Raw genomic sequence first — 16,033 nt, 5'->3', positions numbered from 1 at the left:
ATCACATCCCTAGTCAAAACATATAATAGTAAGGGTTAACCTGGACATGTTAACCAGATAAACACTGATCTCAGGGGCAGATTTAACATGGGGTGGATTTAGTGATTTGGGGGCCCCCTTCAAAATACAGGAATGGGGCCCTATACAATTTCACACATTTACAACCTTTAGGTTTCTTTCACTTTTGTGACGTTCGCTACTGCATGACCCTGTCCCATAGCTGTGTCCTTTTTATTTATTGTTTTGTAAATGTTATAAATAATGCATTTCTTTCGTGATGTAGACTCCTTGTTCACATTTAAACAGGCTGGACACTAGATGGTGATGTGGGGTAATTTTCACAAAGCAATTTTCTACACAACATAAGGCTGTCTTATTCCAATTTTTAAAATACATTTATTTTAATTACAAATTTATATTAAAATGAAGGAAATTATACATTTACACATTTAATGATTATTTCAACCCAACATGAAGTGCGCCTGTGTGTACTGTATGTGTCCTCTACTTCACAGAAACAAGCGAGTGCCAACAATAAACATATACAGTACACTGTTGTTTAGTATTCAGTTATAAATTCAGATTCAACTGCGCATCTGCGCCATTCATTCTGTAACATTCCTCACTGCACAGTTAATTCAGCTTTTATGAATGGACTCTGTGACAAAGGAAAGGAACCTAAAGGTTGTAAATGTGTGAAACTGTACATAGGGCCCCATTCCTGTGTTTGCCTTGGGCCCCCAAATCTGTGACAATGAATACATCGCACAGGCTCCTAAAATCAGAGATATACCTGTACATAGGACTTGAGTCAAGAATTCTGTCTGATGAATCCAACATGAGCACGTGTTTTGGTGAATTGTCCAACTCCAAGAGAAGGTCTAGATTGAAACCAATATCAAGATTAGAGAAAATGTGCACAAAATATCTCACCTTAAGTTTCAGCTCTAGAACTGTCCCCCACCTGAGGATGACCAATCAGGGAACAAAACATAGGTGATGAAGTCTTACAAATGAGACAAGTCTGTCATTGATGCCGTTTTCTTATTTATTATTCTTACATTTTATTTTTGCAAGAACATCAACCCACACAGTGTGTCCGTTTTATAAATTGTTTGATATTCTATTTTATATTAAGAGTATACTGTATTAGAGCACCATCTAGTGTCACATCACAACATTTAAAGAATCCAGTTATGGTTGAATCAGATATTTAATGGTAATGGTATCAATTTATTTTTTAAATGGGATTAAGCACATGAACATACATATATATCTCAAGTAATTGTTGCTTGTTTCAGAAAGTAAATGGTATACAGGCTGATGCAAAGTTAAAGGAGAAACAAACAATTCAAAACATTCTGCTAGTGGAAAGGCATGTGATTTGTGACTTTTACTACAAAATAAAACCTCTTTATATACACAGATAATTTAAACTATTTGCATACCTTACTACAAACACTGTAAAATGAATGTTAATGAAACAAAATCATCTATGTCCAGTTCTTATTTATTCATATTATGCCAAGATCAGTTGTAAGGAGTTTGGCATGTGACATCATTTCTACTCATGGCAAAACATTTATGTGACAAAAATGCATTGTGAATTGCACGTGCACACACACGTCTGGTGTACTATCTTTGTAGGGACTCCCCATAGTCATTATGGTTTTTATACTGTACAAACTGTATTTTCTATTGCCCTACAACAACCCTACACCTAACCTCACCCCTCACAGAAAACTTTCAGCATTTTTACAAACTCAGCCTCTTCAGCGTTCCTGCTGCCGGTGTGAATGCAACCAGGAAAATGGCCCGAGGGAGAAATTGGTTCTCTATCTGTGCAGTGCGAAAGCCCCCAATGTCACTAAGGCTTGCACCAATCAGCCTGATGGGGGCGCTATAGTGATGAAAAGTACAAAGATTTGATACAGGCAGATTTGATCGAGGCAAAATGTTTGGGTATTTTGGCATTTCTGAAAAACCTACTTTTGCGAACTAGTCCTAGGTTTTTAGCCAGGTCGAAACCAAACTGGATCAGAAACATTCCCTGGTGTCTATAATTATCAAAAAGTTAAATTTCGATTCACAGTCATCAAGGAACACCAAAATGCTCAAAGTGGGTGAAGCCACTTTCACTAAAATGGCTATAACTCGTGACCAAGATGAGATTTTTCACTGAGCTCGGCACGCATATATAAGCGCTCATATTTTGATTACATTAAAAAGGACACAGTGACTGACCACTTGGCAGTGTTTTAACATGGAAAACGGTACAAATGGACTTATCTACACAATACTTACTGTGATTGACTTCAAAATTGGCACACAGTGTCTTTGTCCAAAGCAGAGGTTTAAAGTATTTGAGTGAATGTAATTAATTTCCGTACTTGAGTATCTTTTTGGATACTCTGCTCTCTCAGAAAAAAAGGTAAAAAGTTGTCAATGGGTTGATACCTTTTCAAAAGGCACAACTTTGTACCTAAAGAGTCCATATTGGTACCTTAAAGATACATATAAGTACTTTAAGTGTACATATTAGTACCTAAAAGGTACACGTTAGGTAAAAAAACGTTAGGCTGAATGCACTGTAAGTCGCTTTGGATAAAAGCGTCTGCTAAATGCATAAATATAAATATAAAAGGTACAAAAGTTTACCTTTTGAAAAGACACTGCCCCAGTGACAGCTGTTGTACCTTTTTTTTCTGAGTATGTAGTTTTACTGAGTATCAAAGATATTAGACAGTTTTACTCTCTACTTCATAATGCCAACTACAGGACACTGAAAATACTTTTTTAAAATTTCACTTAACATTATTTTTTCACTATTCATTTACATTTAGCAGATGCTTTTATCCAAAATGAATTACAAATGAGAACAGAGGAAGCAATCAAAATCAACAAAAGAGCAATGAAATATAATAATAATAATAATTCCTTACATTTATATAGTGCTTTTCTAGGCACTCAAAACGCTTTTACATTGTCAGGGGCTATCTCCTCATCCACCACCAGTGTGCAGCATTCTACCTGGATGATAAGTGCTATTACAAGTCTTAGTTAGCTAAAAATACAGTACACGTAACACGTACGTTTTTTTAATATATATACCGTATTTTCCGGACTATAAGTCGCACCTGAGTATAAGTCGCATCATTCAAAAAATACGTCATGACGAGGAAAAAAACATATATAAGTCGCACTGGACTATAAGTTGCATTTATTTAGAACCAAGAACCAAGAGAAAACATTAGTCTACAGCCGTGAGAGGGCGCTCTATGTCTTCAGTGTAGACTACAGGAGCACTGAGCAGCATAGAGCGCCCTCTCGCTGCTGTAGACGGTAATGTTTTCTCTTGGTTCATTTCTCTCGGTTAATGTCAAATAAATTTTGATAAGTCGCACCTGACTATAAGTCGCAGGACCAGCCAAACTGAAAAAAGTGCGACTTATAGTCCGGAAAATACGGTATATATATATATATACAGTATTGTTCAAAATAATAGCAGTACAATGTGACTAACCAGAATAATCAAGGTTTTTCGTATATTTTTTTATTGCTACATGGCAAACAAGTTACCAGTAGGTTCAGTAGATTCTCAGAAAACAAATGAGACCCAGCATTCATGATATGCACGCTCTTAAGGCTGTGCAATTGGGCAATTAGTTGAATTAGTTGAAAGGGGTGTGTTCAAAAAAATAGCAGTGTGGCATTCAATCACTGAGGTCATCAATTTTGTGAAGAAACAGGTGTGAATCAGGTGGCCCCTATTTAAGGATGAAGCCAACACTTGTTGTACATGCATTTGAAAGCTGAGGAAAATGGGTCGTTCAAGACATTGTTCAGAAGAACAGCGTACTTTGATTAAAAAGTTGATTAGAGAGGGGAAAACCTATAAAGAGGTGCAAAAAATGATAGGCTGTTCAGCTAAAATGATCTCCAATGCCTTAAAATGGAGAGCAAAACCAGAGAGACGTGGAAGAAAACGGAAGACAACCATCAAAATGGATAGAAGAATAACCAGAATGGCAAAGGCTCAGCCAATGATCACCTCCAGGATGATCAAAGACAGTCTGGAGTTACCTGTAAGTACTGTGACAGTTAGAAGACGTCTGTGTGAAGCTAATCTATTTTCAAGAATCCCCCGCAAAGTCCCTCTGTTAAAAAAAAGGCATGTGCAGAAGAGGTTACAATTTGCCAAAGAACACATCAACTGGCCTAAAGAGAAATGGAGGAACATTTTGTGGACTGATGAGAGTAAAATTGTTCTTTTTGGGTCCAAGGGCCACAGGCAGTTTGTGAGACGACCCCCAAACTCTGAATTCAAGCCACAGTACACAGTGAAGACAGTGAAGCATGGAGGTGCAAGCATCATGATATGGGCATGTTTCTCCTACTATGGTGTTGGGCCTATTTATCGCATACCAGGGATCATGGATCAGTTTGCATATGTTAAAATACTTGAAGAGGTCATGTTGCCCTATGCTGAAGAGGACATGCCCTTGAAATGGTTGTTTCAACAAGACAATGACCCAAAACACACTAGTAAACGGGCAAAGTCTTGGTTCCAAACCAACAAAATTAATGTTATGGAGTGGCCAGCCCAATCTCCAGACCTTAATCCAATTGAGAACTTGTGGGGTGATATCAAAAATGCTGTTTCTGAAGCAAAACCAAGAAATGTGTCTGAATTGTGGAATGTTGTTAAAGAATCATGGAGTGGAATAACAGCTGAGAGGTGCCACAAGTTGGTTGACTCCATGCCACACAGATGTCAAGCAGTTTTAAAAAACTGTGGTCATACAACTAAATATTAGTTTAGTGATTCACAGGATTGCTAAATCCCAGAAAAAAAAAAATGTTTGTACAAAATAGTTTTGAGTTTGTACAGTCAAAGGTAGACACTGCTATTTTTTTGAACACACCCCTTTCAACTAATTGCCCAATTGCACAGCCTTAAGAGCGTGCATATCATGAATGCTGGGTCTTGTTTGTTTTCTGAGAATCTACTGAACCTACTGGTAACTTGTTTGCCACGTAGCAATAAAAAAATCTACAAAAAAACCTTGATTATTCTGGTTAGTCACATTGTACTGCTATTATTTTGAACAATACTGTATATATATAAAAATAAAAAAAAAACAATATATAAAGAATAGAGCAAGCTAGTGATAGAGGCCGTCTTTGCTTTTATTAATTGTATCATAAATAAAAAGAAAACATATAGAATACAAAAAGATTAGAGCTAGTAAAGCTAGTGTTAGTTTTTTTTTTTTTTAAGAAAACAAGCAGCTATTAAATAAATAGAGTCTAAAAATGGCTTTTTTATATATAAAGAAAAGAATAGAGAGTGCTAGAGTTAGAGGATCAAATAAAGATGGAAGAGATGAGTTTAAGCTGATTCTTGAAGATGGCTAAGAACTCAGCTGCTGGGATTGAGTTGGGGAGGTTATTCCACCAGGAGGGAACATTTAATACAAAAGTCTGTGAAAGTGATTTTGTGTCTCTTTGGGAAGAACAATGATGCAAGGTTGACTTGCAGAGCACAAGCTTCTAGAGGCACATAAGTCTATGAATTTAAGTAAAGAGGTTCAGAGCCAGTGGTGGTTTTGAGGGCAAACATTAATGCCTTGAATTTTATGCAAGCAGCTATTAGTGGCCAGTGCAAATTGATGAACAGGTTTGACGTGTGTTCTCTCTCCAGGCTGACAGTGTCTTCAACATAGTTGACTGGAACGATAATATGATTGTCAAACAACAAACAACAGATTAACTAACAAGTGAAAACGACAAGCATATCTAAGCAAAAGTCAACATCTATTAGATCTTTGAAACAAAGCAAAACCAATGTTACTCAACTATAAAGAAGAAACAAAGCAACCATGTTGTCCGATTGCAGAACTTTCCGCTCCTTGAGTTCTCTCTAGCGCTGGAAAGCTGTTCTGAAATCTACACAGGTCCTACTTCGTGCCTTATCGTAAGCCTTCTTTTGTTTCACAGACGTTTTCTTCTTCTGTTTTTATCACCATCTCTATCTTTCTGTCGTCGCTCAGCTTGGCTAATATCCGTCCTGTGCGCTGAACACTCTCTCCTCCACATCATGAGCAGACACGCCCCTTAATGCTGATTTGCTACAAGTTTGTTTTGGTACTCTGCCCTACTCTTTTTTTATATAAAGCGTTTTTGAAAAAAAAAATACCAACCACACCTTAAACATTCATATGTATACATAGTGCAACAGGCATACAACAGAAAATGTCCTGGAATCACTTTGTGAGTGACGAGAGTTTCAGATGATCTTTTTCTCTTCATCATTTTTTTAATTCTTTTAGGTGTCCCTTTTTAAAGTATAAAAGTTATGAATTACACTATGTTGTTTACTTAGAAGGCTAGGCCTGAGTCTGATTTAAGGGCATCCCATAACTCGAAGGAATCTCTTTTGGATCATCACCATCCTTCTGTAAGAAAACACAATCAGAAAAAGTTCAAATTACTAATGAGGTCTGATGTATAAGTTACACAAACAACAAAATAAACACAGCAAAAAAATAAATGTACCTTTCTCGGTATAATGTATTTTAGTTTAAACTATGTTTTTCTTGCTTGTTTGATGAATAGAAACTATTACTGCATGCACTTTTGTAACAGTTCTTAACACACTGAAAGTTTACAGGTGAAGGAAAATTAATGACCGAGTTCCAATAACTTAGCTCACTAAAGAATCCTTTCAATAGACTGTGGAAAAACCCCAGTGTAAAGATGCTCAGGGTCTCTGATTAGCTATGTGAAAATGTCATAGATCTGCTGCAGCGAGGCATCCTTACAGAGCCAAACCACATGTGAGTGTATGAACTACCAGATATGTTCAAGAAAATCTTCTAGGTGGAAGAGTGGAGTAACATCTCACATATGAAGATGAGATGCACTGTAGTATTTACACATTTACATTTACATTACATTCATTTAGCAGCCGCTTTTATCGAAAACTACTTACAAATGAGAACAATAGAAGCAGTCAGGTCAACAAGAGAACAACAACAGTATACAAGTGCCATGACAAGTCTCAGTTAGTCTAGTACAGAACGCATAGCCATGTTTTTTTTTTATTTTTTTTATGAAAGACAAGAAAAGAAGGAAAGGTGCAAGTATTAGTTGGTTAAGTGCTAGCGAAAAAAAGATTTACACATAAGAAACCTTTGACATCGACCCTTTTCCATTATCAAATGCCTGTGATTTTTTATGTTTAAGTTGTTAAGTCTTTTTGTGTTCATACCAATATTTACACATAAAAAGATATTTGATAGAAAAAAGCAGTTGAAAGTATTAGGAAGATTATTATTTTAATTTTTGGCTGAGTTTACTAGAGATTTGGAATTGTGTTCATTCCGGTTGTTTGTGGAGAGGTTTTCTTTCCAATTGTTTAACACAATGTCTTAAAATGCATCAGGTGGCCATCTTATTTAATATAAACTAATTGTATTGTTATTAAAATTAGTGGTCGAATAATATTTCGGCAAAGCCGATATATCAGCCGATATTTTGCATTTTTCAAATATCGGTATCGGCCGATACTTTTTTCTGCTTGCCCAATGTGTTCGAGGAGGGACTTTTATTTTGACGCCGCTGAGAGCGGCAGCGCCTGAATGTAAACAGTGCTCACACTCTCACTCTTGTCTGTTGTCGTGGTTTTGGTACTTTCTCGTTTGCCGTCAGCATTAAGCAAATATGCATTTATATACTTTAAATAAATCTTTGAATGACTAATGAACATTTAATTTCACAAACCTTGCAAACTTAGTCGAATCCAGCTGTGAGATCTTGTGAAGTGTGTATCCTGCATGATAGCATGTTTTCTGTGTGATGCCTGGTGTGTGTGAATTTAATGCTTTAAATATTAAACTTGTGCTGCACTTTATGCTTTTTTGCCCAATGTCATATTCATGTCATTTTCACTGTGTGCTGTGTGTAAAATGAGGGTTACCCTAGCTTAATTTGAAAAATATGATTCCCAGTGAACACAAACTTCACAGAAAACTGAGTGCCCTGTTGGTTACAGTGTTTGCTTTCTTTTTCATTATATTTTGTATTTATTTATTTGTGAAAAATACTATCATATAAATTAGAAGCATGTTTTTTTTACACATTTATTTTTTAATCCATTGCCAAATAATTTCACATTTCTTTAAAGGTGCCATATGGAAAAATTGAGGTAAAAATATCCATAACATGACCTACATGCATCAAAAGAATGAGAAGAAATAAGGGCGATGATGTCATTAAAAAAATTTCAAGTTATAGTGCTGCAGAGATATCAACCTTAATTAGCCTTAGCATTACTTGCCCCGGCCCGACGGGTGTCGTAATACCAGTTTCGGCCATTGGAGGCGGTATGCAGGGAACATAACCACCAGCCAACCTGCAATACACAAATAACTCGCACGGCTTGTGGGCGTGTACTTGAACCTGATGTCAATCATGTGGAAAGTACAGCCCACTACTACTTCATTTAAGTTCAGGGAAGAGAGAGAAATGATGTCTCAAGCCCTTGGCAAGAGACCCCTACCACCACCACCCGCTACAGGGAAACAACCGCACTCGGAATCACAAATCAAATCCGATAAGAAAAGGAGCCGACCCAGAGTAAACATCGTCACTGCTTTCAATCGCTGGAGACAACTGATGGACCATAAAGAAATGAGGCTCGACTCCGAACTTGCAACATTTCTAACAGTAAGTTAGATGCTGTTAGTATTTCGCTAGAAGTTTGTTTTATATGTTTGTGTATTTGTTTTCGGGAAGTTATAACATAGCAATGTATCGAAGGCTGTTCGATAAACGTGCTAATGTTAGCGATGGCTAACCGTAGCTGCATTTGATAATTAGCTAGCTATAACTTAACGTTACCCATTTTATTATATCATAACTAACCTGCTCTGTCTAGTATGTTGGTCTCCGTGTCCTCTTTGCTTCGTGGTTTTTCTGTGCGTGAAAAAATTGATGTGTGGCGTGAAAGCGTGTGAAAAGAGTCAATTGCGTGTGTCTCACGCTGAATGCTTGAGAGTTCGCACATTATTTCCCAAGCAGAATAAAGAACAGGTTGATTATTGCTGTTTAGCGTTTGTATTAATCTATGATGTGTCCCTGTTTGCGTACAGGGACATAAAAAATAAATTAAAAGTGATACGTGGACCAAGGTGTCTGAGATTACTTAAAATGAACAAAGGATCATAATATTTTGTCCACAACAATATTTAATGAGGTTAACTTATAACTCCTTGTGGTTAGTCTGCACCAGATCAACAAGCTTGTTTGCTTTGCGGCCGCTTTAAATACAAAATAAGCATTCGATCTACGTTAGAGCGTCTGAGCGCTCACAAATCTTTCTGCAGCGTCGTGGGCAGAGCGGCAAGAGCGATTTTTGACACTCTAGACGCCGGCGGTGTGAACGCACAGTTAGGCTTCGGCTATGGCTGTAGTGTTAATGTGAAGGTAGGGGCGGAGCATAGAGACTATGCCGTTTCTCGTTTGTTACTCTAGAGTAGACCAATTCACTTTCTTGAGGCATACTGCCCCCATCTGTTATGGAATGTGGAGTATGACTTGATTTTTTTTGCCAAACATTACATTTGGCACCCTTAATATGAATAATAATATTTGTAAAAAAATCATATCAGTTTATATCAGCTATCAGCCCTCATGCATTCCAAGATATTGGCATTAGCTGTCAAAAAACACATATCGGCCACTAATTTCAATATCACATCTTATTCTTATTCTTAGTATTGGTGTTTACTAATAAGACAATTGCTTTGTAAAAAAAAAAAAGTTCAAGTTACACTTGTTTTTATTAATGTTTTAGTTTATTTTGGAGTTATTTGTGTTTTTGATTGTTTTGACGCTACCTCAATGTTGAATATCTGTTTCCCTAGTGTTAAATATAAAGGACAAAAAGATTACTATTCACAGTTTACATTTTTGTTTCAGTCAAAAATATATATTTGTTAATAATTATATAATAATAACATACAAAACGTATTCATACCACTCTTCAACTCTCATATATCTTGTTAAATGAGCAGTATGTCATGCTTACATTCTGTGCTGCTTGTCTGTATCTTCTGCGGCGACGGTAAACCACAATAAAACATCCAGCTGCAGCCATCAGCAGAACAACAGCAGCACATACTCCTGCTGCAGCAGCTGAAGACAGACCTGAATCTGGAACAGATAAAGAGAAGCAGTCATTATTACTAGAGAGTGAATGATAACCTATCCAGTACTTAACAATATCTTCTGAATGATAATTAGCAGTGCTCACAGGAATACTGCCTTATATTATGCACTTTGCATGTCAATAACATTAGTCAAAGCATCATTCAGATTCACCAGTGACAGAGACACTGAAACTCTTGACCCTCTTAAAACTGAAGCTGCTGCTGCTGCTGTTGATCTGTAGATGATAAAGTCCAGAGTCTGTGGTTCTGGTGTTTGTGATGGTCAGAGATCCAGTCTGATGATCCAGCTTCATTCTCTCTCTGAATCTCTCATCACACTGATCATCTCTACAGATCTTACTCTGATCTCCAGTGATTTCAGCGATGAGAATGTCATTAAAATACCACGTCATCACATCATTTGGGTGTTTAGTTTCACCAGGATCTAAAGTGACAGATTCTCCCTCCTTCACTTCTTCTCGTTCAGCAGCAGAAACACCTGAAACACAAACCACAAGCTGCTGGACGAACTTGCATTTTAAACATATATAAACTGCAATTAAACACTCATTAAATGGCTCACCAGTGACAGAAACATCAAAGATCTTTTCACTGCTGCTGTTGCTGATTACCACTAGTTTATAAAGTCCAGAGTCTGTGTTTGTGATGTTTGTGATGGTCAGAGATCCAGTCTGATTGTCCAGCTTCAGTCTGTCTCTGAATCTCTCAGTGCCTACACACTGATCATCTGTACAGATATAACTGAGATCTCCACTGATTTGAGCGATGCGATTGCTACTGAAATACCATTTAATATCTTCTTGTTGGTCTGTTTGAACACCAGTGTGTAGAGTGACTGAATCTCCCTCCTTCACTGACGCTCTGTTTGTCTCAACACCAAACACACCTGAAGAAACAAACACATACAAATATATATATTTGAACATTAAATTACTAATTTTCATTGAATCATAATATTCCAAAGTACCCATAAAATGCTTTAAAGAATTAGTTTGCACTATATAAAGAGAGACAATACAGCGGCATGTTTTCTACATTTTATAAATATGTTAGTGCTTATTCTCCCACGTAAATTTTGAGGCCTACATTTTATGAAATTGGTTGATGTTTTCAACCAAATCGACTCACATTTTATCCAAGCTACATTTGATCAGTTTATGGACTGACATTAAATGTCAACTTTTACAGAAGTTAGATAGGCCTTAGGTTACTTTTCTAAAACCCAGTCACGTGACCAATTTCAAAAGACACATTTTCACGCAATGCGATAACGTTGTTTTTAACTGTTAAACTGTGTTATCCGTGTTTCACCGTCCATCGATGTCTGTGAGTGTTCGTAAGCTGTATCATAACAACAACATTAGCCTACGTCAACCATCACTACATCCGTGCATCGCCAAAGAAGCGATCAGGCCTTCTAGAGGACACAGAAATCGCGGAAAAGAGATTGCACGAAGAAAATCTCACCATGGTCGAGTAAAAACAAAGTCACTGCGAGTGTATTTAGGAAAAGTTTCATTTTCACCACTTTCCCCCCGGTAAACGAATGCGGAATATTATTCATAAGTGTTGTCCTGCATTTACTGGATCCTCCCAATGGAAGGAGAGTGATGATCCTCGCGTTTTCTAATATGCATGAGGAAAAAAAGGCTTTTCGCCGTGTTCCGTTTGTAAAATAGAGTTTAAACAATGGCGGAACTGGTCAGTTGCGGAAGAGAAATTAGCGGAAGATGCATTAGCGGAAGAGGACAAGTAGCCTACACTGGGCTGACTCTATGGGCGTTGTAATATTAGCTGACTTTTCAGATGTATTAAATTATAAAACCCTTTGTAATATATAATAACATTAAATTTATTTTATATTTTCTCTAAACCTTCCTTGATATCAAGACATGCACCTTGCAATTCAGGCCAAATTAAATATACATTGTGCTTGAATTTGCATGTTAAAGTGTAAGTCTCATTCATTTTGTGTAAAAGAAAAAAGAAAAAAAAAATGTAGATAGTTTACATTTTGCATAAACATTTGTAATTCATTTTTTAAAGGTAACGTTACATTATTCGGGTCTCTACACTTACATTTCTTTTTAGAAGCACTTGTGCCCCAACTAAAAAGAATCAAATAATAATAATAATAATAATAATAATAATAATAATAGGGAACACTTGATCAATAACAGATATTAACCTTTTCATTCTGAGGTGATATTTGACTTTTCAAAGTGTAAAGGCTACCTTTTTAATGCCATTTTTTTCTTACTTTACTATATGTATGTCATATTTGGTGTCAAAAAAATATAGCCTATTTATAATAATTTTTCCAAAAATTTTATAAATATTCAATTAAAATAGGTTATAATCAGAAATAAATAAGTTTACCAGTCAAATGAAATCAGCATCAATAATTTTATTTTGATATGAGATCAATGTTTTAAATATAAAGTTTTTGAATATAGAAATATTCAAATAACTCAATTTATACTTTCAAAATGAAACTGAAACCATCAGTAGCTGTGGTAAGTCTCCTCGTGTGCGCAGAGGGTCACGAAAGGGATCAGTTTTTGTCTTTTTATTTGTTGACAAGAAATGCATGTAATAATATACGGAACCGCCGTATCTCTTTATGACCACATCAAACGGGAGAATTTTCCGATGCGCGCATCAGCTTCACCTCAGCCAAACGAGCGCGGAAAAGCGTCAGCAGCCAAATGAGCTTCAGTAGAACAACTGTGAACTGCGGTCTAATGAGATGTTGCTAGAGTATGTCAGTAAACACTTTCCTTACCATCCTTTCATTACCCCCGTTTTACGCAGCACACAAGAAAGTCTCTCAAATGCATGTACCAAAATATAATCTGCAATTCGAAATTACAATATATGGCACAATATGATATGTGTTTTTTATTTGCAATTTAATGCACAAATAATTGTGAGCACAATGCATTTATGCTGGAAAATATGCGAAAATGAAATGCATAAAACAACTCATTTTATATTGCATCTAGGGTGCATGGGAGGGCGCTCACGAGCACCCTTCTAAACGCTAAAATGGAGAATGGAACACCCTATGGCCCCGTCTCAAATGAAACAATTCATGTGCTCTTTCGGTCGTGCGGACATACAATAGCCACCCCGTGCGTGTGTCCGTTAAGTCCACGAGACCATAGTGTGTCCCATTAGTAGTTTTAGCGTTTAAAAGGGTGCTCACAAGCACCCCTTTTGCGGCCGCTATGCGCCCTCCATACACACTTCTGCCAAGCGCCCAATTTTAGAGCTCCAACAATTTAAGTCACTTAACCCAGTGTAGTGTTCATATTTTGTTATTCAGCCAGTGTCTGTGGGTTTGGTGGACCCCCCACATTTATTTATTTTTATTTAATGCAATCAAAAAAATTATGTTAGAACATTCAACAGATGGTTACTTCATCTCAGTTAAAAGCAATATAAACAGCATATATGGCTAATATTTGCCCTTTACCTTTGTTAGATAACACTTATGAATTAAAGTGGTACAACCTTGTGCGGGACGGCAGGGGCTGAAACACAAAACTCACAACTTACACTTACTCTCTCTCTCTCTCTCTCTCTCTCTCTCTCACACACATACACACACACACACACACTCATCATAATTTTGTTTTGATCACTGAAAACGGGGCCCCAGACCCGAACACCATACAAAGGTTAACTGACAGATGATGATGGATCTTATAAGATCTTATAAGATGTGCTTCCTTTACACAGGGTGCGCGTGATCGCCAAATCGAAAGTGAAAGTAAACAAAGAGTGCTCATTTATAAGAGATTTAATTACCCTGCATATTGATAGAGGCTTCCTAATGCGCGAAAATTACATGATGCATTATTATAATATTTGCGGGAGCAGGCAGAGATGGTAAGAAATTCAGCAGGAGGGATTAAGGAAACAGGCAGGACTTCAAAGGAAAATGCCACCGTTTTCCTTGGGATCCAAACAGGGATGAATTTAGAAGTTTGGTGGCTTCTAAATGTATCCCTGTTTGGATCCTAAGGAATTACTGGTGTAAGCTAAACGCTTTCATAGTGCCACCGCGCGCTACAGTGATTGAGTGCGCGCACTGAGACGAGAGGTACGTTATTATCTCCTCTGAATTGAGGGAATAACATAGTGGAATATGGAACAAAGGCGACGTTTTTCTTTAATACAAAAAATGCACAAGATGAAAGGCGACTGTATAAAGTAAAAGACGAATCCAGGGCATTTTGGGTAATTAAGAAATTTGTAAACTTCATGTTTTTTTTTTGTTTTTTTTTCTTCCTTAGTTTGGTTTCAGTTAGGACAGAGAGAGTTAAGTAAGCAGTATAACATAACACACCTAATGCATGGGATTCATATCAGGAAAATGTGGAAAAATCTCTAAAAGACAGACATTAACATATAACTTACCAGCAACACATTAGGTAAGCATCTAGGGTTTCTTGTGTTCACAGCTTTTGTTCTCCTTTGACATGTCACGACTCAAATTTGCTCAAAATAAAAATAAAAATAAAAATAACAGGAAAATATTAAATAATTCCGGACCAACCCAGCGGTCAGTTATAATGAGCAGCAGCTGAGCTCACATAGCTGCCTCACTCACAGAAAGACGAAAATTGCGAATCATTTGAGTCAGTTCGGGAGTTCGTAGCTTGTTCGCGAATCATTTGAGTCAGTTCGGGAGTTCGTAGCGGGTTCGCGAATCATTTGAGTCATTTCGGGAATTCGTAGCGGTTTCGCGAATCATTTGAGTCAGTTCGGGAGTTCGTAGCTTGTTCGCGAATCATTTGAGTCAGTTCGGGAGTTCGTAGCGGGTTCGCGAATCATTTGAGTCATTTCGGGAATTCGTAGCGGTTTCGCGAATCATTTGAGTCAGTTCGGGAGTTCGTAGCTTGTTCGCGAATCATTTGAGTCAGTTCCAGAGTTTGTAGCGGGTTTGCGAATCATTTGAGTCAGTTCGGGAGTTCGTAGCGGGTTCGCGAATCATTTGAGTCATTTCGGGAATTCGTAGCGGTTTCGCGAATCATTTGAGTCAGTTCGGGAGTTCGTAGCGGGTTCGCGAATCATTTGAGTCAGGTCATGAGTTCGGAGCGGAGTCGCAAATCATTTGAATCAGTTACCATGTTTGAATCAACGTTGACTTACCTTTCGATTTTGCAAATTGGATCAACGTTGAAATCACAACGTTGATTCATTTGCATTTAGTTTTCACATCCCATCCAAAGTGCACACACACAGCAATGACCACACACCCGGTGCAGTGGGCAGCCATTTATTCTGTGGCGCCCAGGGAGCATTTGGGGGTTCAGTGCCTTGCTCAAGGGCACCTCAGTAGTGTGTATTGAATGTGAGAGAAAGCACTGTGCATTCACTTCCCCCACTGACAATCCCTGCTGGTACGAGCCTCGAACCTGCAATCTTTGAGTTAAAAGTCAGACTCTCTAACCATTAGGCCATGACTTTCCCCAAATAATAATAATAATAAAGCGAAGCACCTTTATTTGTTTTGAAACTTGAAGTTGTCTTAGATTCGGTCATTCCGTGTGTTACTCATTATTTTTGTTTTTGTTTTAATGACCTTCATGTGGTTTCCCCTTGTCCCCTAGACCACAACACCACTAGGGTACGTAACACTGGTATGGCGATAAAGCTGGCGACAGGCGTCTGTGCTGATTATTTGGTTCTTGTGGTCTTTGCTGAGGATCTGTTCTAATGGCTGACGTGTCAACGAAGTCTTGTACTGTACTGTACTTTAAGTGCAGGCCCACCATCTGGTCTGGATA

The 16,033-nt window shown here is 37.5% G+C and overlaps 1 protein-coding gene across 1 annotated transcript; it reads right to left on the bottom strand.

Annotated features, from left to right (window-relative positions):
* Positions 1-5,133: 5,133 nt before the first annotated feature.
* Positions 5,134-11,964, bottom strand: LOC113077367 (uncharacterized). Its single transcript, XM_026249774.1, has 5 exons — positions 11,703-11,964; positions 10,798-11,121; positions 10,387-10,713; positions 10,094-10,218; positions 5,134-6,458 (listed from the first exon to the last, which is right to left on the bottom strand). Exons 1-5 carry the CDS (start codon positions 11,797-11,799, stop codon positions 6,390-6,392), a joined length of 942 nt encoding a protein of 313 aa, XP_026105559.1. The 5' UTR covers positions 11,800-11,964; the 3' UTR covers positions 5,134-6,389.
* Between the last annotated feature and the right edge of the window lie 4,069 nt (positions 11,965-16,033).

The sequence above is a fragment of the Carassius auratus genome, unplaced genomic scaffold (genome assembly GCF_003368295.1).
Source record: "Carassius auratus strain Wakin unplaced genomic scaffold, ASM336829v1 scaf_tig00022400, whole genome shotgun sequence".
In the NCBI taxonomy this organism is placed as follows: Eukaryota; Metazoa; Chordata; class Actinopteri; order Cypriniformes; family Cyprinidae; genus Carassius; species Carassius auratus.
Note: the sequence above shows the minus strand (reverse complement) of the source record. Positions and strands in the feature narration are given on the sequence as shown.